The sequence below is a fragment of the Calonectris borealis genome, chromosome 2, assembly GCF_964195595.1.
Source record: "Calonectris borealis chromosome 2, bCalBor7.hap1.2, whole genome shotgun sequence".
In the NCBI taxonomy this organism is placed as follows: Eukaryota; Metazoa; Chordata; class Aves; order Procellariiformes; family Procellariidae; genus Calonectris; species Calonectris borealis.
In genome coordinates, this window is record NC_134313.1 from 149,048,388 (window position 1) to 149,075,341 (window position 26,954).

Here is a 26,954-nt window from a genome sequence, read left to right on the forward strand (position 1 = left end):
AAGAGCAGTTCCTACCCACTTTGGGCTGGTATCAAAAGGCGTACTCCAGCTTTAAAGGAAAAAAAAAAAACCCAGACAAAAGATTTAAATGGCATGGTGCAAATACCATCCCCGGTATTCACCAGTCAGTTTACACCAGACTGCAAGTGATCAGATCTTCTGCACTTCTTCAATCACTCTTTTTTAAAGTTATTTCTTCCCAGCTGAGACATATTAGCTGACACTGGGCATGTGCCTAATCTTTTGCAAATTCTCAGTAAAACAATTGCTCATCACTTTCACTTTTACAGCCTACTAGTATTACATATGAAGACATAGAAAAACACTAATAATGGATAGTTATTTGATTTAGCCAATATAAACTGGAAATTCCTGATGACTTGAAGCAGATACTAATGAACTTGCAATATGCTCTTGCAGTTTACAGTTCTGGTATGAATGTAAACCATAGCCTTAACAAGAGTTGCTTTTGATTCTCTTCTATGTGTGTCATATAGGAGATATTTCATACCTTTCCCTCTTCCTCCAGAATTCACAACATGCAAGGTATCCCAGATTCAAGACAGTAAGAACAAACCTACAGGTCCCTAGCTTTCTCAAGAATTACATTTTTGTTTGTTCAAAATGGTTATTTGAATAGTAAAAAGGCCCTTTCCTCTCTTCTGCGCTTTTGTCCTACTTATTTCAGAAATGGCCACCTTTGACAAAGAATTTTGTCAAGCTTATTCCCCAGTGAAGTTGGTGGTTCACGTGGTAACAAACAGTCAGTCTTGGCAGAAGAGACATTCATGTTCACTATATTCATGTTTACAAAATAGCGTCAGACGTCAGGTTCAGACTTTGCTCTCTAATAATCTTATAATCAGCGAGACTTACTTGGTAGCGTGTAAATGCATAAACCACTTCTGAATTCTCGGGTTAGTTTTATAGCAGTGAAACTTTACTAAAAGCAATAATCCCTGCATTATACTATTTTAAAGAAAAGAAAACACAGGCTTTTGCGTTCTTTGTAACAAAAAAACCAAGTCTGCACAGTGCCTCTGTTGCCGAGATCTACATGATAAGGAGATCATCTGAAATACAGCCGGCAACCAGCACTGTTTCTCAAGTACTGAAAGTTCCTAGGCAGTATGTTTGATGAAAAACACATTGCGTGTTCATTTATCCCCTATGTCTATTTAAAATCTGAGATATAAACATCTCGTCCACAAACATGCTCAACAAACCTATATCTGGTTTACATCCCTCAGTCACCGCAATGATATTTCATTAGCTAATCCATTGTAGAACTGATTTTTAGCAAAATAGAAGCAAATTCAATTTGTTAAGTTTAACCTGATCATGTAATACCCTTCCAGTAAGTCTACCACTATGGTTCTGGCTGCCTTATGTTATTGTTTTCTGGTGACAGATAGGCTGCTGCAAATACTTCTACCATAATTAATCTGCTCCAAGGGGAAAAAAAGAAAAAAGAGTTGAAAGTAAACTTCTAAATGGCATGGTACTGCACCTTACAGTGTAAATGAGTCCTTGCAATTTTAAGCTCTATGAAAAGAAGACAAATAAGACAGAACAAAACCCCATGCAGTGATAGAGAAGAAGCAGTCTGATATCTCTGTGACTGCTAGATAATAATCATCAATGACAATGTAACAGTTTTGGCACTAGGTTGCTTCTCTTTAACTCTGCCTGTTGGCTACACACTCATCTACTGTTTTTGCTCTAATTATACAGTGTTTCATATTACCTACTTAAATGAGAAAATAATTGATCAAGCCTCGCTCAGGGAAAATCCAATGAAGAAGACAGTTCCTTCCCAAATGAGATTTTTTAATGCCTCGTCTATCACATTATGCCATCAGTTGAGCTCTGCAGAAAGGTGAGAAAATGGAAAGACTTCTACAAGAGTTCAATGGAAAATTCAAAACCCAGGCATTTCCCAACAGTTTTAAGCAGCATCTGTGATTCTTTCAAATAACCCCTAGGGCTTAGTAAATTCATCAGTTTATCAGTAGTTAGATACAACAAAAGACACTTCCTTACGTGCATGGTCTTATCTCTCACTAGACTTTGGAAGAGAGCATGAGGACAGTAGAACAGATTAGAATTGTCAGTGAAAAGCCCCAAATATCCTGTACAGAAACCAGCCATTTCTAGGGATGCCTAATGCAAAAGGTAGCAAAATATCTTAATCCAGCCTTTCTCTCTACAGTTTAGAGGCCTTTGAAATTGCAGGGATAATCCTTTAATCAGTCTGGATCTAGCGAACTGGATCTAATCCTCTCCCGAGAACACACACCTTATCTTCCAAAGGTCTGAACATGGTCACTCTTCTCTTTTAGAGATTGCCTGAAGGAGGCTGTTCTGCCAAATGTTATAAAAGAGCATGGCAAATCAGAATACTCAAGAGCTAGTCCGAAACTAGCTAGTCCCAATTCCAGAGACTGCTTATGCATTTTTCTCCAGGGCCTATGAAATGTGAATACAGAAACAGTCCTTGGAGCAAAGACTAGAGTCCACAGATGATAAACTTGTCACCAGGCTGGAGAGTAACAGAATCACAGAAAAGTTGAGATGGGAAGGCACCTCTGGAGATTGTCTAGTCCAACCATCCTGGCTCAGAGCAAGCTCAGCTAGAGAAGGTTGCTCATGGCCATGTCCAGCTAGGTTTTTGAGAGTCTCCAAGGATAGAAACTGCACAACCTCTCCGGGCAACCTGTGCCAGTGCTCAGTCACCCTCACAGTAAAAAAAGCTTTTCCTTATGTTTAAGTAGAACTTCTTGTATTTCAATTTGTGCACATCACTTCTTGTCCTATCACTAGATACCACTGAGAAGAGTCTAGCTCCATCTTCTTTACTCTTTTACTTCAGGTATCCATACTCATGGATAAGATCCCCCCCCAAGCCTTCTCTTCTCTAGGCTGAACAGTACCAGCTCTCTCAGCTTCTCCTCATGCAGCAAATGCTCCAAGCCCTTAACCATCTTTGTGGATCTTCGCTGACCTTGTATGTCCATGTCTCTCTTGTCCTGGGGAGCCCAGCACTCCAGATGTCTCTCACTAGGGCCGAGTAGAGGGGAAGGGTCACCTCTCTCAGCCTGCTGGCAATGCTCTGCCTAATGCAGCCCAGGAGGCTTTTGACCTTCTTTGCTGCAAGGACATATTGCTGGCTCACATCCAACTTGTCCACCAGCATCACCAAAGCCTTTTCTGCAAAGCTGCTTTCCAGCTGGTCCCCAGCCTGTACTGGTGCAGGGGTTATTCCTCCCCAGGGGCAGGACTTGGCATTTACATTTGTTCATGCAACTTCATGAGATTCCCATTTGCCCATTTCTCCAGCCTGTCAAGCTCCCTCTGAATGGCAGCGCAACCCCCAGGTGTGTCAGCTACTCCTCCCAGTTTTGTACTACCTGCAAGTCATATTCCTTCTCTGCTTTCTCTCTAACCTATTACCTTAAATTAATTCTTATAGAGTGCTAATGGGAATGGAGGAGTGCCACTCCTTAGAATGGCCAATAAGTGTGATGTAAGTACAGTCCTTTGGGGAGTAGGAGACTGGAATTCAACCCCCTCCTGATGAAAACAACAAGCCAATATTCCCAGCAAAGTTCTATATGCATTAGATGATAGTTTGCATAAGGATAGGGATCTGTGTTTCTCTCACAACCATCCCTGGAAAGGCAGTGACTATTCTTACTGTTTTTCAGGGGCCAGTTCACACATTAGGCAATTTTGAGCATGTCTTGGCTGGGCCCTAGAAAATGCTTAGTTTCTAGATCCTGAATCCTTGAGAGAGACCTTCTGATCTGTACAGACTGTGACAGAAACAGAATTTTAGGGAGCTTACAAGTCAAATGGGAGTTAGTCAGTGTGTTTATGTACCTCTAAAAATTATGCATCAAATGAGTGGATGCTCCAGAATTGCAGCTTTTAAACTAGGTGCTTGGGTTCTGCTTAACTCCTGCTCCAAACTTGTTAGTAGTCTATGTGCTCTAGAGTTACAGAGGGAAAGCAAATGTCACAAGCTTTTGGTCCAAGGATATGACAGATAGCGACCTTACCCTGACTTTGTCCTCTCCATCCAGCCTTACAGCCCCCACAGTGTACAGTACTCATTGTCAAACTACTGCTACAGACTCTACAGAAGGGAGGAGCATGGGAGATGAGACACATATTGCATAGTTATTTCATCCTGTCTAACACTCCCAGCCAGTCAACATCCCTGCAAATTAGTACAGTTTATGCTGTACGAGTATTAGAGATACAGCTTTAAAAGTTTAAAAAGTAAACATTTTTGAAAAATAAAAATTAAAATTGCAAACTCTACTTATTACCTATCATCTCCAGCCATCTCCATTTCTGCCAAAGCCAAGCAAATATGTGAAGTAACCAATCATCAGTGCATTAATAAGCTTGTTTGGAAATCTGAAATTCAAAGAATAATGTCTTCTTTTCATAAGTTAGCAGTTTAATTGCTGTCAATAAACTTTTTCAGTTTCCTGCACTGCACAGTTCCGACTGTATTATGAGCTTTCCATGCTTTTGTTAATCCCAAAATGTGCCCATCAGATAAAATTTTCTATTTGGATAGCACTTCTTGTCTTTCCGAAGTTGTTCATAACTCTGGACATAAGCTTTAAAATGCCAAGTTACTAAGATGTCTCTTTATTTTTATCTTTATCCTCAATTTAAGCAATATTCCCTTATATTTTAGAGGTTGCCTTGAAAGAAACCAGGAAGAAATTGAAGATAAACATGAGTAGTGAACTACAATAATAACCGAATATATCTCAAAGGTGACCTCAATGCATTATAATTGTATAATTTAGTTTAATACAAATTTTATAAATCACAGACCCTTTGATTAGAATAGTTTTCAGAGCTCCTGCTTCATTTCTATAGCAGTTTCAGGCCTGACTTCTGTATGAAGCATTGAAATTCATCTACACAAAACAGTTCTGCACCCCTACAGGGACTCAAAGGGGTCATTTTAACAGAAATACCATCCGACAGACTGCAGGGCTCCTCTGGTGTCCTCAGAGATCCAAATATAAGAAAAATCTGTACCCATCTAAGAGAATTGGTGTGGTACAAATTGATAACATGCAGAACTGTGATTCTTCAGAAGACCCACAGATATTTGTGGGTAGAATGAAAGCAGGATTTTTGCCTGATTTAGTATTTCATTAGAACAGAAGATAAATAGTAATCAGGTAAAATATGGGACATGAGAAGACTAGAAGGTGTTAAACAAGGCAGACCGTACATAAGAAAATGATTGTCCCACAAACAACAGCTTCTTTGTCCCCTTGAATACATGATGACTCTCTTACCTCACAAGCTGAGAGAGAAAAGTGTCGTTGGGTTTTCGCCCACTGGCTTCTTCAGCCCTTGTTGTAACAGTTGCGTTTGGCCGCTCTTCTCTGTGAAGGCAGTCATTGGGGTGGTGCTCCTCGATCTAGTCTAGTCTTTTCATAAGGGGTGTTACAACTTAGTTATCTCTAACTCTGGCAAATTTAGTTGAGAGAGGAAGCAGGGGACAGACTGATTAATACGTCATTTGATCATACAGCTTTTACATCCTCCGAAAAGTAAGCTAAAAGGATTACTGTAAGATGTAGTTCCTCCTGTTCAAAGCTTTAACAGCAGTTTGAGTTTCAACAAGCAACTCCAAGCTATTATCTTCCTACTCGGCAAAGTTTGTTTAAAGGCAAGTCAAGCTTCCACAACGCTATTCAAACATGACAGTATCCAAACCAACACTCCAATTCTCAAAATTCAAGTTCAAAATTCAAATAAAAATTAAAAAAAAAATCAAACTGGGCACATCTAGACTGGCTAAAGCCTAAAGGGGGTATACTATCTAAAATATGGTAGCAAGATCAAGTTTTTGCTGAACCTCTGGTGAAGATTTGTGCTGTATTGATGATGTAAGTGTTTACATTTTGTAGACTGAGGAACAAACACTAAGTAAGTTTAGTTTGCTTTTACTTTATGGACTGCTGCTAGTCTCCCATCTTCTCAACTGAGTTGTATGTCTCTAGTTAACTTCATAATTATACAGGCAGGAAAAGAAAAAGATGTTTTGCTTTGGTCTAGAAAATTATGAGACTAATGAAACGGTAAGATAATTTTAAAAGATAAATAGAAAATGTTGCCTCTTTCTAAGTTTAGCAGTCAGTTCATATATTTATCCTTCCAGAACAAAAACTTAATTGCTTATTTCTTGCTATCAAAAATGTATCTGCATTTATAGTTGTAAATGTAGTTACTTGCTTAACATTTCTTCTGTAAAAAAAGCAAAATGAATTTATTTCTTTAACATTGAAATGAGTTCTTTGGAAATTCACAAACATACTCTTTTGTGCTGTTTCAAGTACTTTTAGTTCTTTGATCACGTGCTTTCTCAGAGGTTTATCGGGTGACTACAACTAGTTAACACTTCACAAAGGTGCTACAAGGTAAAGTGGAGGATATTCAGTGGGTTTATTGGAGCAATATTTGCTTCTGTTGGCTTTTTTCCAAAATGTTCAACATCTTTTATTTGCCTTAAGACTCATATTTTACTGTGGTAAAATGAAAGACAATCTCTTTCTTGTGCTGTAAACAGCTATGGAATTGCAAACAACTCCAATTCACCCAAGGAATGCTATGTTTCAATAATATTTAATCCCAAATAAATATATCAAGGTATTTATTTAATGTGAAATCTTAAAAATGCTGTTTCCGTAAGAAGTATAACTCCTATCCTATCCACACAGGTTTGTGGGTTTAGCATAAAATCCATTATAATCTCATTGGTTTGTAATCCAGTCTGATTTCACCATGGGATTTTTTAGACATTGTTTCTTGACATCTTTTATTTATAAACAATATAAAACAGAAGTCGATGAAATGTTTTCTCTAGAGAAACTAGTCTCTGTTTTCTAAATGCTGTAATTTTTTCTGGGTCAGATACGTATTGCTCATAAAATCATAGCAAATAACAGTTGATATCATAAATCATATGAAAATACTAACATTTTTAGTGATGTGACCCCTACCTGTATATTGCATGTTTGCCCTCAGAACACATTTCTGGTCTGAAGAAAATCTGGAGATAATGAAAGTGGTAGTAAACGCATTCTTAGGAATACTGTATACTTCATACTAAGCACTTATTTATGGTGTGGGCCAGATCCAAGATAGTAGAAAAGAAAATTAATAGCGATTTTCTGGCAGGAGGGTTTACTCCATTACTATGCACTGGATATCACAACAAAGAAGGGCTGTTTGTATTTGGGCTCTCCCAGTGAATTGACAAGATGTTTGGCTGTCATCCTTAAAATTTTTGGATATACAAAACCAGGCTTTGCAATAAATATTTACATTTGTTTTTTTATATAAAGCACTGTGCCAAGACCAAATGAGAAAAAGGCTTTAAACCTTCAAAAATGTTGAAGTAAGATTTAGCTTTTCTCATTTTAAAGCCTTCCTTTCTTTTAACTGTATTTATGCTTCTCATTTGGGAATTCCTAGCAAGATAAAATTGTCTGAGGCTTTTAACATAATGGAAGAGAAAATTTGGAAGCTGCTGTGGAAAGCAGGTTATTATCCTGTGAACTTGTTTTCTACCCAAGATTTTACAGAGGTTCAGAGGCTTAGGTGGATGTTTCAGGTCTCTTCAGCGGGGATATTTTGTAAGGAAATAACAACATCTATCTGAATAGAGCTCATTTTAAGGGTTTGGGTATTTTAACCAGTGGCTGGTATGAAATCTTGAAGTGAGATTTGTATTTATTTATTTATTTATTAAAAAGGATCACAACCAAAGTAAAGCTAAGTTGCGTTCACATGAAGTTACTACTGAGAAATGGAAAAGATGGCAGTAGATGTAGCTACAGCGTTTCCTGCTTCTTTCATCAGCCTGTAGGGTAAGACAGTATCAGGGCGAGAGCAGTGGGAGCGCCTGCAGTGCCAGCCCGGGGCTCGGTAGAGCACTGCCACCTTACTTCCCCAGGTTTCAAACTTCCACCAGTTGTGACTGTACAGGGGAGCTGTGTCAGGATGGGAATTAGATAAATGTATCACTCAGGTTTGTTGATTATGAGCCAAATTTTGATTCTTTAGTATTACAGTACGACATTATTGCAACCATATAGGGAAGAGATGTACACTCAATATTCCAACCTGGTTTTTTACTATGCAAAAAGGGCTATCTAATAGCTGTCAGTGTCATAAATTCTCTGAAGAACAATAGTTCTAGCAAATTGAGAGAACTGCAATAAACCAGCTTCATCTTATGGCAGTTTTAATACTTGATAGAAGCCCAAAGCACTGGAACAATCAAACTAGAAAAATCTGATCTCCTTTCTCGAGTGACTTATCTGGCAATGCTTGGGGAACCTGACCTAATTTCAGCAACCCTTCTTGCACTCATGCTAATATGAAATGTGACAAGAGCACTTAAAAATTATTCCTTATAAAATCTCAGGGCAAAGGGTGGCTTGTGTCTGTATCCTATCTCATTACCCCAGCAGGCAGCTATACAAACTGAGCTGCCTTAGCTGGAATCCAAGTGACTCACCACTTTAAAGACAATTATGATGCTAGCACAGATTTAAAGCATGCATTCTATAGTAGCTTGAAACATTCCCTATGGCCTGTAAAGGAGATGACTGTTTATAAATAAGTGTGCATATTTATATTGTTAATGTTTTCCTTTTCTCTTAGAGATTTATGATAATTATTGCAAAATAGTTAATCCATATAAAATATATAATTGTCAAGAATAATGGATTGTTTTAATTTATTACTAAAATAACTAGAGCTTGCATGGTCTCTGCCTCAATTCAAAGCTCTCCTATAGGAGTTTGTCTTTCAAAATAACATATAAGTTATCCCAACCGGATGTTTTTCAGCTGGCCTACTGGTAAAGGCGTAGTCATTCTAGGGCAGCTAATGTCATAGAGAGGTATTATTATTGTTGTTGTTATCACTATTGTTGTTGTTGTTGTTATTATTATTATTATACTAGCCTACTTGATATATCCTTAATTAGACTTCATTTACATTTATGGAGCTGAAATAAAATACTGCCTTTTCAAAAAGTTATGCCTAGACCTGGTGCAGCATGATGTGATTGTCCATCACACCACTGGTAACACCTGTATGATGTTTACAAGCCTCTCAGGAGAGTTTTGTTGCTCACAAGCAACTCTGGTGAAATGTTATTTTTGGAAATGTTATCGTACGTAGCATTTTTACTAGTGGCATTCTCACACATGAGACTAGTGCTGTTAGAAGTGTGTTCACAGCATCATTGTTAATCTGAGAAGCTTCCATGACTGCTACAACCCATATATGCTTAAAATAACCAGGATGCAAGTTCTGTAAGGCTCTAGTAACAAAATCCTCAGGTAGAAGTGCATTGATAACACAAATTAAAATAGAATAAACCAGAGTACAAGGGCATAGATAACATGGAACAACATGGAACAATAGAGCAACTGCTGCTTTGATGAAAAGGTAGGAACTACCAGAGAGCAGACTGTGGAATTTTAGCCTCAGGAAAGTGATCAGATTTATTAGGTAACAAATTATATTTTCATTCTGTATGATGGCTTCAACGGCTATTGGATCAAACAGTGTTTCAAAACCGCAGATACTTGATTGGTTGGTACTCAATATGCCAACCTGGTAGGTATGTATAAGCAGCCGTCAGTTAAATTTCAAACTCTGAAACGGAGAATTATACTTAATCTACGTCGATGAACCTTGTTTTTTGATTCTGCTCCCCTTATAGCTAAAACTTTTTCCATGGTACCTATCAGCACAGTGTAGCTTTTAGACATTTTGACTTTTCTCTAGGTAGGATGTACAGCTCTAAACATGTTTTTCTTTTAAACTTCATGAGAAGCAACTGAGGAGCTGTAGAAGCAAAGGTCTCTTGGCGTATACATACTTACTAGAGTGAAAGGGAATTAGTCATATAAGCCAACATTTAAAAATCCTTCCAAACTAAGATTAATTACCAGATGTTCCAGGAATTTTATCATCAGTCCAGTCAGTCCTGATGTCCTTGCTTTGTGGTATATGTGGTAGTTGCCTTTTTGGCACTGTATATTGTTTCCTGGAGAGGTTCAAGGGCTGCAGTTACATGGCTTTTTGCGTGAACTGATTTTACTGCACATGTTTTTAGGCTACAGGAAATATAAGAAGTCTGTTTGGTTTCTCTTGATTATAGTGCAATCTGGAAAGTACCACCACAGGAGTCTAATCTGTCTTTGCTCTAAATGCATGGGGATTAGTGCTAACAGACATTGCATGTGAGACAGACTCACAGTATCCAGAGAGTAGCCAAGCATCACTTCCCATTCATGAAACCCTGCTGTGTTTATCTTAGGGCATTTTGGCCTCATAGTTTCCATGTATGTAGTCATAGCCACATGAAGCAATCTCCAGTTAAACCATCTCCCTTCCAAAACAATAAGGAAAATAAACACCAGAAACGCTGGAGGTGCTCTGAGAGCCCTGCGCTTAGCTTACCTGTGAGTTTCAGCATGTGTCCACTACAGCCAAGGACCACACAGGCTGCAGCCATAAATCAGAGCTAGTTTTACAATAGCTGGCCAGCAGAGAAGAAGTGTACTTGCAGCGGGACAGAGTGCAGTGCGTGCCAGCTACCTGAGTACTACCAGCTTGCTCAGGCTGAACTTACAGCCCTCGCTGAACCCCGCTGCTTTCCTGTTATCCGTGCCGGCTCACTTCGGCCGTTGGCAGTACAGACTTCTGGCTGCCCGTGAGACACCTTTACACACTTCGCTAAACCGTGCTGTCACAGACCATTGTTGTTCCGCAACAGGCTTTCATTTACCCTTGGCTTCATAAATCCTTGTGGATCAGCAGTGGTGTTTCAAAATCATTTTGAAGCAGGCGAGAAGGTGATGAAATAATTTGGATTTCCAATTTGCAGCAATTCGCTCTCAGCAAAGCCACTGACTGACAAATATTTAACAATTTATATGTTTTTTTTTTTCTAGAAATACAAAGATGCAATCTAACTGCAGATATAACTTATTCATAATATTTATAACATCTTGGGGTATTTTTACAGAGAGCAATGTAAGTTGATATAGAGATTATGAAAATGTCTCTTGACAAGGCTGATACTTGTTAATCATAGGTCCCACGGAGAAGTGTCATTTCTTACTGACAAAAATATGAAGAAGTTTCAAAGATCATGCGGTCCTTGTCCGAAACACCTAACAAACAATGAAGGGTGCTGATTGTACTTCTGCGGCAGCACAGCCTCAGGGCTTCGCACTTTCAGAAGACTTATAGTACTGCTCCAGCACCAGCGAAATGAGACAACTTGGCAGACTCCGCAGCCTGTTAGAGTGGGGTCGGTTCACATGTTAATGACGTGATTTTCCTATTGCTAGCCTGGATGGATAAGTGAAGACTAAAACTGTTTGGAAAAAGTTTTATGTTCTATAGAAAACAATAGCTTTTCATCAAATAACACTTCTGTCTGTGCTTTCACTTTTCCAGTCTTGCAGGCCTTTCTTATTTTTACTCTACCAGTAATTTTCTTTTTTTTTTCTTTTTTTCCCCTTTTTTTCACCAAACTTGGCCTTGGATCACAGACAGCTCAACCTAGGCTAAGGGTTACAAGCGGGGTTTACTATATGTTTTTGTCAGTCAAGTTGGCCAGTCAAATCTAGTCCTCCTTTTTTGTACAAATGATAAACACAGTTATCAAGTGCTTGCATCTAATTACTCTAAAGATGTTCGATTCCAGTTGTTTGGGTGATGACAGTGGTTAGGCAGCAAACAATTTTAAGATGCTAAACCTTGAAAGACCTTGAGGTTTGTTTTGAGGGGGATTTGTTTGGTTGGTTTTGTAATAAACTCATCCTATACACTTGTTGCATATGGCTCCCAATCTGATCATTAACTTTGAATGGAATGCAATGCTACTTCTACCTCCCTGAGCTCTGAAAATCTGATGAAGCCACCCTTTCATAATATTGTATCTGTTACTTAGGTTTATTCTCAAGTACTTTCCTTACTGAACTATATCCTTAGCCAGGAAGATGTGGAAATGTTAGTGAACGCTCTATGTTCCTTTGCACTGATGGGTTGCAACACATCGTTTCACCTCCTAGACAAAGAATTTTTTTTTAAGAATTGTTTTTGGAAACGGAATTATTTTTCAAACTATTTTATAGTTTTTTGTACTTGTATGTAACATTTACAAGCAATCCATCTTTTTAATATTTGTGATGATCACAAGTAAAAATACGTATGTGCATAGACAAACTGGACATATAGTAACTGCTGAAAGAGTTTTGGTTTCTGTTTTTAAGGATACTTTGGTTTCTAATCCAATACCTGTTTTATTACCCAAGACCCACAAAGGGACATTTTTAGACATGTAATAATCAGCTTTCTTTACCACTTGTATTTTCAGAAGTTTTTGTTATATTTTTCTGGTTTAAGTTGGATTTTTTTTGTTCAATTTGACAATCAGGTTGGATTTCCTCTAAAACATGTTGTGTAGTATCTCTGAAATTTAAGCTATTTCTAAAATACAGTGGGATTACTCTCATAAAATGTGATCTGAACTGAGGTTCCACAGTAGTAAAAAGCAAACCTGAAAAGCCCTGCTGGGGCACCAGGTGATCTCAGAGGCACTCAACTCAATGGACACCATATTTCTTTTTAGAGTTGCACCTGTGAGCAAAGACCAGGTAACTTTCTTCCCTAAGAAACACCTATAAGGATGCTTAGATCCACATCATTACTTATCTATCAGGAGGTTCCTGTAACCATTGCGCATGGTCTATTCTGAAAACAATGTTCCTTGGGACTAAGAATGGGGGGGAGAGTAAATATTAGTTTTTAATCTAATGGTTGAATATTCCAAGAAGATGGGAAAATCCTGAGATTTGATTCCTGTTCTTAAAGGACATTTTAATTTATCCAATGCCTATTTTGGTTAAAAAGCTGGAACAGTCTTTGGACTTTGGAAACATTTAACTGTTCTGTACTTCTGTTTCCTGATCTGTGGGTTATAATTTCACTGGCTTATTATACTATTATTTCTAATCAACATTTGAGATCTGTGGATGGTTTCTTTCTGTGAAAGAAACTGTAAATAAAAATGTTTGAAAAAAGTTTGCATTTAAATTATACAGTGCAAGACAATTAGAAAAATTACTCATTCTATCAGACATTCAGAATAATGAAAGCATTAAATGTACTGGAACACATACTTGTGCATGAAAGACACCTATCTTGAAATTGGTTTTCCCTTTCTAGTTGAAGCATGGTAGCAAATGTAGAAACTGGTGAATTTTCTTCCAACATACAGAATTTAGCTATGCAAATGAAGAGATTATATATAAACACTATACTAGATTGTGGTAAATAAACTTTTATTGCAGTTGCAAACAGCAACAGGAATGCTAATTAAGTAGAGTTTATAGACTGTTATTGCACAACAGCATATGTGCAATCCAAGAAAAACAGAGCAGAGACTCAGCTACGCAGTGAACTGAGGGTGCAGTGGGGAGTAGCACGCGTTTTGACAGCAACACTTTGTGAGGAGCACTTATGAGCAGCACCTAATCTGTTTCTTAAGTCTCAGAGCAAGATCTTCTGCCTGATACTTTGGTGTGCACTCTGTTTGCATTACTAATTGGTAAGAAAGGCATGTAAAAGCCCTTATTGCAACTTTAACTTTGTTTTTTTAGGGAAAAAAAAAATAGAAACAAAGAAAGAAAGATTATCTGATATACTTACACTGGCAAATGTTCCTGGTGAAAGCCCTTTTAGTTTACACTAGTGGCTGAACAAACACTGCAGTCAAACTAATGCTTCTTCCAGAAGGAACTACACAGCAACTGAAGTTGGAATCACTGAATGGGTGACCACCCTTAGCTGGCCACTCTGCTGCTTTAGGACATTGCTGCCTCAGCAAAAAGAATGGCCACATGGCTATTTTACGGGTTGGAGAACTATTGCGCTCAACATATGAGTGAGAACCAAGAATTAATCTTGTTTTAAATTAGCATACTGGATTTGAAACAGCAGGAGTTCAGGAGTTGATTCATGAACAATAGTTTGGCTGCAAACAGCTAAAATTTTGGTCCTGACTATCTCACTGTGTTTACTCTCATTGTTTCCTTTATGCTGGGTGACATATATAGCAAAACTGAATAAAACAGTATTGTTTTTGGTAAAAGCATGCAGTAGAGATTTTTCTCAAAGAAAACAACCTCACAGTGGACCAAACTGCAAATCCGTGAGCAGTTTATCATGAGATTCACACTGATAAGTAATTCTTATGACATTGGCCATATTATTTATGCAAGTAGCCATTCAACAATGTATTCTTTTGTTGTTGGAAGACTAACTCTAATACACAGTGTTGGCTTTTTTCATGTGTGTTTGATCTATTCTAAATGTTTTGTGTCAGCCTGTAGAAATGAAAACATGTTTTTTGCTATGTGTTGAATAGTAGATGAGCATTTGGAAGATATCAAAATATTTACTGCAGTAAATATTGAATTAGTTTGTGTAGTGTTGTGGAATACTTGCATGAAGTAAGAATTGTGTTAGTGTTTATAAGCCATACTGAAATACATCCAATGCAAAAGAAAACTTATTGTTTGGGATTCTGGCATCCAGTTAAGAACTAGTGTAGAGCACTTTGTAACTCATGAAAGGTTCTATGAAGCTAATGAAGCTACTTACCTGAATGATTTGCAGGACTCCTTTTGGTGTCTTTATATACAACTCATTCACAAATCTAGGAAAACTAGGGCTTAAGTAGTAGATGAACATGAATTGTTCTCCTTTCTGATGCTTCTGTCTTCAGGTGGGCATGAAAAATTGCACTGCAGTCAGTAGGACTAGTTGTGAGGGCTGGGCTTCAGGGTTGCATCCAAATCTGCTTTTCTTAGCCATTAGAACATGACTAGATTGTCCCCCAATTTCTCTAGCCAAATCTGGATGTCAGCAAATGAACAGGTGATCCTGCTGAGAGATGGCTCAGCTAGGAAGCCAACAAGATTAAGGATTTATTGGAAAATACCATATGACTTCAGCAACCTTCACATATGTCTTTATGTAACTTTAAAACTAAGTTAATTTAACATATCAATGTCAAGCACTACTTAAGCAAGCAAGCTATGCTTTGAAATTGTCTCTGACTAGTTATTTTTGGGGTCAGAAATATATCCAGCTCACCAATACCATGTTATTAGAAGAAAATAAGAGACTTTGATGATGGAGTTTCTCTGTTTTTGTGAGCTCTAAGTGATTCAGTCATGGGGAAACATAGATTAATGTGTGTTACTGTGAAAGCTGCAGCAACGGATTTAGAAGACATTTATTTGTGTGGTGGGGTAAACTGAGTATCAACTTTAAAAAATTTAGATGTGTCTTATTTTACAGATTCTTTTTTAATGTTGGTGTTGGTTAATATGGCACTCAAAAATAATTTTTCTGTCCTCATTGACTCATTATACAGAAACAGTCCAGAGACATTAGTCTAGCAATAAATGGCTTCAATATTCTTGTTCTTATAGTAACTCCTGGTTCAGCTGTGAATAAACAGATGCACGCTGACTATATTAAAAACAAACAAACAAACAAACAAACAAAAAAAACCAAAACAACTGGGTGAAATTGATTTGAATATTGCCCAAACAAAGGCTGTAAAATCTCATCCTGAATTTATTTTGTTCTCAGGAAAAATCATGTAATGTACAGAAAAATGACTAATTACCAAAGACGATGATCCACTTCCATTCTTGAGGAGGAAACTTTTTAAGGCTTTGCTCATTATCACTACCCAAAATGTATTTTCCTTCCTGTTGTGCTAGAATGAAAGCAAAAATGCTCCACATATGTTTCTTTGTAGAATTAGGGCTCTGGCTAACAGGCTGCTTCTTTAATATTTGTTGCCATGGAGCTGCCTCTGCCTATTGAATTCACCTGGGCGGACTTCGGATGGCACACTGAAGTTGATTCTGTCTGTCACTAACACGTGTCTTCAGTGACCACAGAATTTCATAAAGGCCATAAGGAAAAGCAAGTCCTGTTCAGATTTCCTACTATGGGATTGTTTTAAATAAAATTAAAGGTTCATTTTTTCATCGGCTGCTTTGTGAGATCATTGATGGCCTGACATTCCCCCCTTGGAAGAACAATGCTTCGGCATTATCGTTCTTTGTTGCCTTTTTCAGAAATATCCATTCAGGAAACTAATCCAAGAGCAGATGTGGATGTGTCTCACCATGGCTTTAACCAGGACAGCAGCTCCTGTGCTACCCAGCAGGGGTAGTACGGCATTGCCTGGATTTTTAATGACCTGGGCGTCACAGGCTTGGACACCAATACACGAGCTGTTGGTTTTTAATAGATACGTCATTTTAAAAGTTCATCCTTCCTATTATTTTTATTAGCATAATTCCATCATGCAAAAAAGGTATTATGTCTATTTCAAGCTAGTTTTCCTATAAAACAGACTAGGGCAAAATTGAAGGGAAATTTGTTTCCTTAGCATCTACTGATATAAAGAAACCACCCAGATTTGAGAAACATGTCATAGAAAGTACTTGAGAGTGTATTTTAAAATACATGGTTTCAAAATAATATTAAAGTACATATTTAGCTACAAATGTAGAGTAAATCTGATTGATGCTTGCCACAGTTTTCTTCTTTGCACACGACTAGGAACAAAATGTTGCTATTAGGCTTCTGGCATTTTTTTCTACAGAAGTCATATGGGATACCATTGCAATGTTACTATAAAAAACCATCAACTCAGCACAAACTTGGTTCTTAGAAAGGACACTTCAAGGACAGTTATCTTAATAAAATGTAGGGCAGCACAGAATCAGAGGGGAAGATGGTGAAGTCTTATGCACTGTTTCCTGTTTCAGGTTTTAGGTGGACAAATGTTCCTCTCAAAATTTTACTCTGGAAATAGATAAGATGGTTTTGATGGCAATTAATTGTCTGTAGCTAATACAGAATTTACATCACGGTATTAATGTGACTGCTGATATCTTACTTTTCAGAATAATTTTTCTTCTGAAACTTGAAGGTTGCTAAAGCTTTATTGAAAATTGCTTTCTTACAAAAGGAGAACTTCAATTTTGGTAAAGATTGGGGGGCAGTTGAGTAAAAGAGGCTTAGCAGTAAGGGAGGAAAAGGATGAACAAACAACAGCTTGAAGATTTCTCTTTCCTCGCCCTCCTTTTGCTGCATAAACTCAAAGTACTTACCAAAAATTACTTTTCAGAAGCCAAACCGACGTTATTCTGCAGTAATGTTTTCAAACTGACCGTGGTTGCAGTTTGATGTTTATAGCTAAGCTGCTCTAAGGGCTGGTGTGCTGCCAGGAAGGAATTCCTGCCACCCTGCTCTAAGCTACGTATTCCTGCTGTCCCCCCCTTCCCCTGTCACCCTGGCAGTTGCACTTATTGCTCTTCCTGGTAAGATGGCTCATGGAGATAAAGCAGCAGAGAATTAACCCTATGGAAAGGTAATTAATTTTCTGCTACATTTTGCTTTTAATTCTTGAATGGAGTCCCTCATGCTCAGAGAAGCACAAGTGCTGTGCAATGGAGGATCAGGTTAGCGCAGCCAAAGCGAGGAGGGAGGGAAACGACTTCTGGCAAATGCTTGCTGTTAAAATCGACTTGATGGTAACGTGGAGCTGTGCCATCAGCGGTCTGCGCTTCAGATCTGTGCACGTATAAATTGGCAAAGAATCTGTAAACTCTTAGGCATATTAACTCTGCCAACAACCTTGGTAATGATGAGTTAACTGTCAACCATGTTGATGGTTTTGCAATCCTCATACAGATTAGAGGTTGTCATTGTCTTTTCTTACACCATTTATTGTGAATGAAGTTTTGCTTCACTGCCACAAATAAGTGATTGTTGGGTGGAAAAAAAATATGTCTCCCTAAAGCAGAAAAGCCCAAGCTGAGCACAGGGCTTGACGAAGGGTAGAGGAAAGGCCAACCTCAAGGAGCTGAGAAGAGCTCGGATGCCGTCCTTGGGCACAGGCCGCACGGTCTATTAAAAGCTGTCTCCCATGTCAGTAACTCACATGGGCTGAGCATATTTGTGGGTGAGAGTGCTATAAAGCCTTTTTGTGCTCTTGTGATTCAAGTATTTAATAATAAGAGAGTAATAACGCTATAAATAGGAACACCATAGTTGGTAAGGACTGGGGATACAAAAGGAGATATGTGGTCTCACTTTTGACGGAGGGCAAAGAAAAAGGAAAGAAAGTATCAACTGAAACCAGCAACTTGTGCAGAAGTGCTTAATCAAACATGAACTTTGTATACAACCCATCGACAACAAAATTGTCTCTCGCAAAGTGAACAGCTTGCAAGCAGGACCGTGCCTTTTTTGGTCTCGTTTTGCAAAGGGCTGAAAATATGTGCTTAGTAGGTGTTGTGACTTTTGCAAGTATTGTGAGCCTTCCTGTGCAAAAGGAGCATTTTTGCCAGTGTTTGTATCTTGCTTATATCTTCTATCAGGTAGAAACCTTGCTCCTTCCAATCCAATTCGTGTTGTGACAAATATATCGTAACAATATCAATCAAGGTTTTGCTGCACGGCACCTATATCCTACAGAATAAAGCATAATAAACACGAGCTGGAAGAACGGATCAGTTCATTAAATCCAGCCAGGCGGTGTTGTGCTCTGATACAGACTGATAACAGATTCATAAGCGAGCCTGTCTGGAGTGGTTTTGTTCAGACTTGTCATGTGAAAGATAAAGTACAAAAATAAGAAGAATCTCTTTAGTTTGCACTTGTGACAGCAAGCTTCCAGTTTATCACTGGAGAAGATGATGAACTATGTCTGCTCTGAGATATTAAATCCAGGCAACCGAGTGAATTCGTGTTTTCACAATATTGAATCTCTAGCTACAATGTATTTTAAGCAGGATGTGGCACAGAGTAATAGACGGCCAGCACTTCTTTTTAACTGATATGCCTAAAGAAATTCGCTCTTATCAGGACTTTAAACATATGCTCAATTAGAAGCATTTTAGTAGTTTCATAAGAGTCATTGTAAGCTCACCGGCCTGTATTTATGCAAGTTTTTAATGATCTCCCTTGGGCCTAAGTTATTAGCTTTTAGCTGCATTTACACAAATATCAACCAACCATCCTAGGCCTGTTCTTGAACATTCAAGTGATGGTTATAGACTAAATCAATCCTGTACTCACTGTACCTGGGTGCAAAGGTTGGGTGCTGACACCACATTCTTATATTGGTGGTAAAGGACAATTAAACATGCAAAGTAATACAGTGCTCCTTGCTCTAAAAGAACATCTAATATCTCATACAACAAAAAAAAGCTATTTTTTGGCACCCAAATCAGGTTATCTTCTTTGTCAGTCTAGGGTTTTGGGGTTGGTTTTTTTTTTAAAAAAAACCAAAAAACTAACCAAACAAAACAGCTTATCTTTTCTTCTGGTCTTCTAACATTTACATGTTTAGAAAAATCCAAATAAGCATGCACAACACCTCTCCATTGCAGATAAAAGCGTAAAAAGATGCAGCAGAGTGGTTTTCTGCTGAGAAGGGGTTAGACCTAGCAGGTTGTTTTCCCCTTGAGAAAGAAGGAGCAATTTGGAACCTCTCTATATTGTTTTTACACATTGGCCTTTTTTCTGGAGCAGATGTGGCCAAAAACAGCACGCAGAGGGCTGACTGCATGCGTATGTGTTTAGCTGAAGGATTTTCACTGCACATTTCAAGGTTAGAGAACTCTGTTCAACTGCTAAATGAAAGGAGTGAAACAGAGTAAGATACTTCCAATTATATTTCTAGGCTAATATTCTAGCCACTCATTACATCAAGGCAACAAATGATAATTGCTACTAAAGAACAGTTAGGTAGAATATTTTTTCTCAGGAAGAAAAATGAAATAAACTTCCTAGAAATTTTGAGGTGATTAGTGTGGGGGGGGTTGTTGTGGATTTTTTTGAGAGAAAACTGTACAACACAACTATTTATATTTAACTATTTTTTTTTGAGTCAGTGACTTCCATTTTGTTTATTTGTGCCTTAAAAACTTCTTTCCTGAGTCCCTGCTTTCTACAGCCCTTGTATGTGTGTATGCAAATAAGCAAAATCATTACCTTTATCTTTTTATAAAGGAAGGAAAAGAAAAATCATAATTTTAATCATAAAAGGTATAAGACTTAGCAAACAAAAAATTAACTTTGTTTGATGTATTCAAACTCTAATTTATGAGGGAGTAGAAATACCCTTTCAACACAGATACAAAATTTATGGTTTTAGAAACTGTAATGCTTCCAAAATGATCTCTACTACTCTTAAAGAAGAATGGTATACTTGAAAAAAAAAGCTGTATTATTTATATACTCTTTACAAAGTGAAAAGTTCAGAGGGCAATATGAAAGACCACTGTTACATGATTAAGTAACTTCCACTCCCTTCTCCGCGTGAGAGAGAATGGGCGATCTCTGATGGATGCCTGAAAATTTACCAAGTAAATGTACTGAATCACAGTGGATCAAGTGTCTTTCATAGAGAATGGTTTGAAACAGAAGGATAAATGGTTCCAAAGCTGTAAAGGTGTTAGAAGTCAAAGCCAACATCTTTCGATAACAACACCCACCTTAGCAATCATTAACAGAAATATTGTGTTTAGGTTATTTTGTAAATCTTTATTTATGTATTATCCTGCCTTAATTATTATGATGGTCAGAAAAAGTAATTCCATTAAAACAATCTAATTTGGAAGTGACAAAGAAATAACCACTTCAAGGCCTTATCAGAAGGTGAAATAGGCATTCTTCCCACCAAATGTGTAAAGAGAAAGTATCTTTTTGGTTATAGCCACTAAGAGAATATCTGGAAGCCGTCCAGGCTTTAGCATCTTTCTAGTTTCAAGATTATTCAGCATCTCCGTTGAACAGTTTGAATGAAATGAGGTTCAACAAGGCCGAGTGCAAGGTCCTGCACCTGGGTCGGGGCAACCCCTGGTATCAATACAGGCTGGGGGATGAAGGGATTGAGAGCAGCCCTGCCGAGAAGGACTTGGGGGTACCGGTGGATGAAAAGCTGGACATGAGCCAGCAATGTGCGCTCGCAGCCCAGAAGGCCAATCGCGTCCTGGGCTGCATCAAAAGAAGCATGGCCAGCAGGTCGAGGGAGGTGATTCTGCCCCTCTACTCTGCTCTGGTGAGACCCCACCTGGAGCACTGCGTCCAGCTCTGGAACCCTCAGCACAAGAAAGACATGGACCAGTTGGAGCGGGTCCAGAGGAGGGCCATGAAGATGATCAAGGGGATGGAACACCTCTGCTATGAAGAAAGGCTGAGAGAGTTGGGGTTATTCAGCCTGGAGAAGAGAAGGCTTTGGGGAGACCTTATTGCAGCCTTTCAGTACTTAAAGGAGGCTTATAAGAAAGATAGACGAAAACTTTTTAGCAGGGCCTGGTGTGACAGGGGGAATGGTTTTAAACTAAAAGAGGGTAGATTTAGACTAGGTATAAGGAAGAATTTTTTTATAATGAGGGTGGTGAACCACTGGAACAGGTTGCCCAGAGAGGTGGTAGATGCCCCATCCCTGGAAACATTCAAGGTCAGGTTAGGCGGGGCTCTGAGCAACCTGATCTAGTTGAAGATGTCCCTGCCCGTGGCAGGGGGGTTGGACTAGATGACCTTTAAAGGTCCCTTCCAATCCAAATTATTCTATGATTCTATGAAATGTAAGCATGTAAACATTCTTTTCACTTAAAATTAAGGTTCTGTTTTGCCATAGACAACAACTTGGACAAAATTCTAGAAATTATTTTTGAAGAATACTATGACAACTTTTCAAAATGAAATGTGAAAGTTCTTGGACAAGTGAAAGTTCTCAAGCTCCTTCAAACCTCGGAACACTTCCACTTGCAGGGAAAGTCAATTCCTTCACAAAAAAAGGGTAGTTCCTGCAGGATGATTTCACTATTCATATCAGAAAATCCATAGGGGTAAACTAATTCAGAGAGGAAATTTGTAGCTGTTATGAAAAATGAGATAAATCAACCACACAAGTGGGAGAAAGCTTGAAAGTACTTCTTGAAGTCGAACAGGTTTTTGTGCTGGTTTTGGTTCGCTGGCTTCTTTTCCTGTATGTGACTATTATAATCTCTTAGTAATGGTTGTGATTTTAAGTATATGACGTTAGGCCACTCAGAGTTTCTGTACTGATTATTCACTGTTTACAATCAACTGATAAGAGATTTCACAAACAATCACACAAGTTTCCCTCTCGTGCTGCGTGGAGCGCAGCTAGGTCCAACCCAAAGATGACAAGAAGAGGTAACAAGTCTTCCTCTACAAAATCTTCTCTGACTACAAGTATCCGTCCATTGCGTGCTTATGTGGTCAGAGGGTTTAGTCTCTGTTGGGACAGTCTCAAAGTTGGGTTTCGTTTCCAAGAAATGAACGATGGATCATCTCAGGGGTGGAGGGTGATTTTCCCGGGTGAGGTTTTGAACAGGTCTTTCAAAAGCCTCCTGTGGGGTACCTGATAACACGACTGAAACTGTGCTGCTATAGGTTATATAAAATTAGATAGCGGGCTTTGCCTCGCCTGCTAGCTAGGAGTTACTCATCCCTTGCTGACATGTGCACGGGAATCTCCAAGAAGTACAGGAAGAAACCGTATCAACAAGACAGACTTATGGAACTTTCTCTTTGGAAAGCGCAGGTTTGTTCACTAAAACCAACCATACCCCATGACTCGGGCTTCGATACGGGCTGAGACATGCGGTGCCACAGGGTCGGGGACGAGCAGCACCGCACGGCTGCGGGAGGGGCGCGCCCTGCCTCCCCCGCTCTCCCGGGCGCACCTGGCCGGGCGGGGAGGGCTGGCTGGGCGGGAGCGGCGCGCCTCTCCCACCGCTCCTACCCAAACTGCGCCCGGCAGTCCGCACTCCACAGGCCCCGGAGTGGTCTGACCGGCGGGAAGCGTCGTTTGCGAATAACTTACCGACGGCAGACGGGAGCGAGCCCCTCCCGCCTTCGGCCTCCGCGGCGCCGGGGCTGACCCAGCCCGGCGCACACCCACCGGCCGACGCACCCTCCCGCGGCCCGGCCGAGTGGCGGGGAAAAGCAGGGCCTGACCCCACCCCGCACCCCCAGCCCCAACTTCCTCGCTCGCCCCTCCGCCGCGGCCGCGCCGCCCGCCACCCCCGCCCCGCGGCGCCCGGCGGGGAGGCAGGCGCCGCCCCGCGCCCGCCGCCCGGTAGCCGCCGGGAGGGAGATGCTCGTTGTCACTTTCCCTCTTCCCCACGCACCGCCCCCTGCCCTCCCCCCGCGCCCGGCGGCGGCGGTGCCCCGTCCCCCGGCGCCGCGCCGCGCCGCCCGCTCCCCGCCGGCAGCAGGCAGGGCCGCGCCGCCGCCCGCGTCCGCCCGCCCGCCCCCTCCCCCGGCATGGCCGGGCGCTGAGGGGCGCCCCGCCGCCCCGGCTCGGCTCGGCTCGGCTCTGCCCCGCCGCGGGGCTCGGCGCCCAGCCGCCCGCTCTCCTCGCCAATGGTCCAGAGCGACATGTCCAAATCGCCTCCCAGCCCCGCGCAGGAGCTGCAGATGGAGCTGCTGGACAACCCCCTGCCCGCGGCGGCGGCAGCGCAGGTACCGCGGGGGCGGCAGGGCTCGGCCGGCGGCCCGGGGCTGCGGCGGGGAGCGGGGCGGGGGCGGCGGGGCCGGGCCGTGCTCGGAGGGCTTCGCCCTGAGGCAGCGGGCGGCAGGCTGGGAGAGGCGGAGAGGGGAGCGACGGGGCTGCCGCAGCTCCGCGTCCCTCAACTTCGGCTCCCCGCCGCCAGAAAAGTTTGACGGCTCTCCTAAGACGCCTGAAACCCCTGTCCTCCGCCCTACGCCCAAATGCCTTTTAATTAACACGCACAATGGGATGCTCTGTGCCGTAGAAGCCTCGTAAGTCAAAAGAACCTTGCAGTTATCTGGAAGGTGGCTATATAAGAATACGTTGCTATTAAGGTGCTCTTCCGTGCCTGTATTACTCACAGGTTACGGCTATTTTTCCCTGCTCCAGTAACCTGTTGTATCTGTACCTGATGCTAACCACGCACTGTTGAAACCTTCCTCATCTGTTACAGAGGCTGGTAACAGTCTGTGCTGATAGGGGAAGGCGATTCACGCTGGTTGTTGAGCAGGATTTTTGGGGAGGCTGAAGGTGTTAGGCACGCTGCAGATCTAAGCTGCTCGATTACCGTGCAGAAGGTGGCTGTACAGTCATCTCTGAAATTTTAACAACTCGGTCCATGTGCACTGTGTTCAGGTGGATGGATGAAGAGACAGGGTATGGATGTTTGCACACTTGGTAAAGACTTTATATTTTGAAAGGTGGTTCCTGTTTAATATATGAACGTTGCATAATATCTTCGAGTTTGCAATAGTTGGCTACAAAGACTTATGGTGCTATTTTTAAACTCAGTAAAAGGGTGGTAAAATCTGACTGTGTGCGTTTTAAATTACAAACATGCTTGTTCTTGTTAGGACAGAGTTTTTTTCCTTTTGGGGTGGCAGTTTTTATTGCTGTTGCCAAAGCTATCTCTGATGCTTTATTTTCTTTAAGAAGGTGGTCCAGTTTCATCACAGAAGTGCTCAATTGCCAGAGGAAAATGCTGTCAGTCTGTCAAAAGTCTCGCTAATTGATCTTTACTTACTGGGGACCAGCGACAGCAGAACAAAATCCAGGCACTGAAACAGAGACTGGGTTAAGCTAAAAAAGAAAAAGTGTCTCTTTGGATGTGAATTTGACTGCAGCCTTCAAGTGCAGAACAGACATTTCAGTAGGGCCATATGCTTTGCCAGCTTCTCCAGAAGCAGTGGCCAGGGAACTGATTTCTGACCTCCAAATCTCCCCCCGTTTTATATCTTTTTCAGCCCTAAGCACAGAATCGGCAGCTGTCAAATCATATGGTGCTTCTCTGCTGTGGACAAATGTCAAATACTGATCGTAAAATTGATTTTCACCCTGCCTTTTAACTAGGCATAAAGAACCTCTGTTTAGAGAGGAAGGATAGTTTGCTAACACCCACGATATTTAGGTTTCAGGTAAAGTTCTTATATTCTGTTTTGTAGAATTGGTTTCTGAACACTCACAGACAAAACGATCCACTTTTTAAGATAGTAGTAATGCAGCTTTTTAGTTTAGGGAAGATTTTTCAGTTTTTGGAACCAAAGCCAATAGGCAAAACAAGAATCATATCTTCTACATATATACATATCCTAGACGTACATAAACCTTTGGTGTAGAGGAAATAAGATTATGGAAGCAAAAGAGCCTTTTGTCTGAATAATAATGTTAGTTAATTCCTTAGCATGCACTGCGTTGAGAGACAATTATTCTGATTTGAATTTTTGCTCCATTTAACCTGATTTCCAAAAAATCAATATTGTAAGATCTTGCTGCTTTAGAACATACTCACAGTGAGAAGGAGAGGCTTAATGAGAACATGTGAATCATCAAGTAGATTGCCTACAGGTACCTAAGTTATGCCCACCGCTATATTTTTCACTAAGGTACTTGAGTATCAATCCTAGAAACATTTCATGCCAAGTAATGCATCAGGAAAAAAAAAACCAAACACCAACATTCGAGCTTATGGAGTGATATCACTCCTAAAAGTATTCTCTCTGAAATGCTACTTCTGGGAATTATGATTTAGCGAAATATAATTGAAGAGTCTTTGTAGAGTTGTAACAAGCCTCAAAATTTCTCTTATCCAAGAATTTTACTTTTGCAAAGCTGAGGATTTCTTTTAACCTGGCTGTACATCATGGTCGATGTCTTTGATCGTGCCTGTCCACCAATTTTGGCCAAACTTGTCACCACTTGCCAGAGGAGTGAATGTAGTTAACACTCTGGAAGTAATTACTCTTAAAAGGTGGTTAAATATGTGAAATATTCCTAGATAGCCTTTATTTCGTAATGCATTTTCCTAACAAGGTCTGCAAACAAAATAAAATCCCTTTAGGTGTTGATCGTGACAGTTATACGGTGCTCTGCGTGGGAAGTTCTTTGCAATGGGGACAAGGTATTGGTGTGTTATGCTGTGTTACCTAAAATTCTGTGGCTTTTAAGTCCATATTACTGTAAAAACATAGTTCTAGGTACTCACTGTGATCCTAGTCCAGATGGAGTTGTGGTGTAGTTTCAGATGTCCAGTTTTATCCAGATGAATGCATATGCCAACAGTTACACTGTGACGTCCAGGTATATGTCAGTGCAAAGTGGTAGTTTTAGGTGTGGCCCTTTTGTAATAAAATCAGCATTGGATTTTCTGAAATCATGAAACAAGCAAACTCCGTTCAAATGCATCAGTGTGTGATGATCAGTATCTGTTTTTTTTTAAAAAAATCAACTGCAGTCCTCTTTTTAATTCTTTATTTCAAGAACCCCCTAATTCTAGGAAGTTGAATTACTCGAATATTCAAATTAATCATTTTAATTAACTCAGATGCTATGCTGATTTGTTTATAATATATTATAGCATAGCATATTAATGCCTTTCATGGTAACTCTTGGCCTCTCTTCTTCTATCTCCCTCCCATGTAATTCTTTTCTGATCCTACTTCAAAGTCCCTCAGTCCCCAGAAATCATTAGATTCAATTTTTATTGCTATTTTCTCATCATAAAGCTTCCTGTGTTGTGTCATAGGAACAGTCATAGCAAATCAGATCAGTAAATTATACGAGATGTTTCAAAGAAAATGTAATGAAACCTTGCATCAAGCAACTACAGACTACCTTGTGGAGGGAGAAGATGTCTTACCCTGGATGAATTCTTCCCTATTCCCCATTATTATCTTCCTCCTGTTCTTGCCTTCTTATGCATCATCTGTCAATGCAGGTCCTAACAACCTGACACATTTTAAATGAAAAC

At 40.2% G+C, this 26,954-nt stretch overlaps 1 protein-coding gene across 1 annotated transcript in view; it reads left to right on the plus strand.

Moving 5' to 3' along the window:
• The first annotated feature begins 23,481 nt into the window (after positions 1-23,481).
• The window catches only part of CACNB2 (calcium voltage-gated channel auxiliary subunit beta 2), a 251,979-nt gene continuing 248,506 nt past the window's right edge, over positions 23,482-26,954 (plus strand). The window contains exon 1 of the mRNA XM_075143896.1: positions 23,482-23,679. Within this exon, the coding sequence (XP_074999997.1) occupies positions 23,581-23,679 (99 nt within the window). The 5' untranslated portion in view covers positions 23,482-23,580. The remainder of the gene's footprint in view (positions 23,680-26,954) is intronic.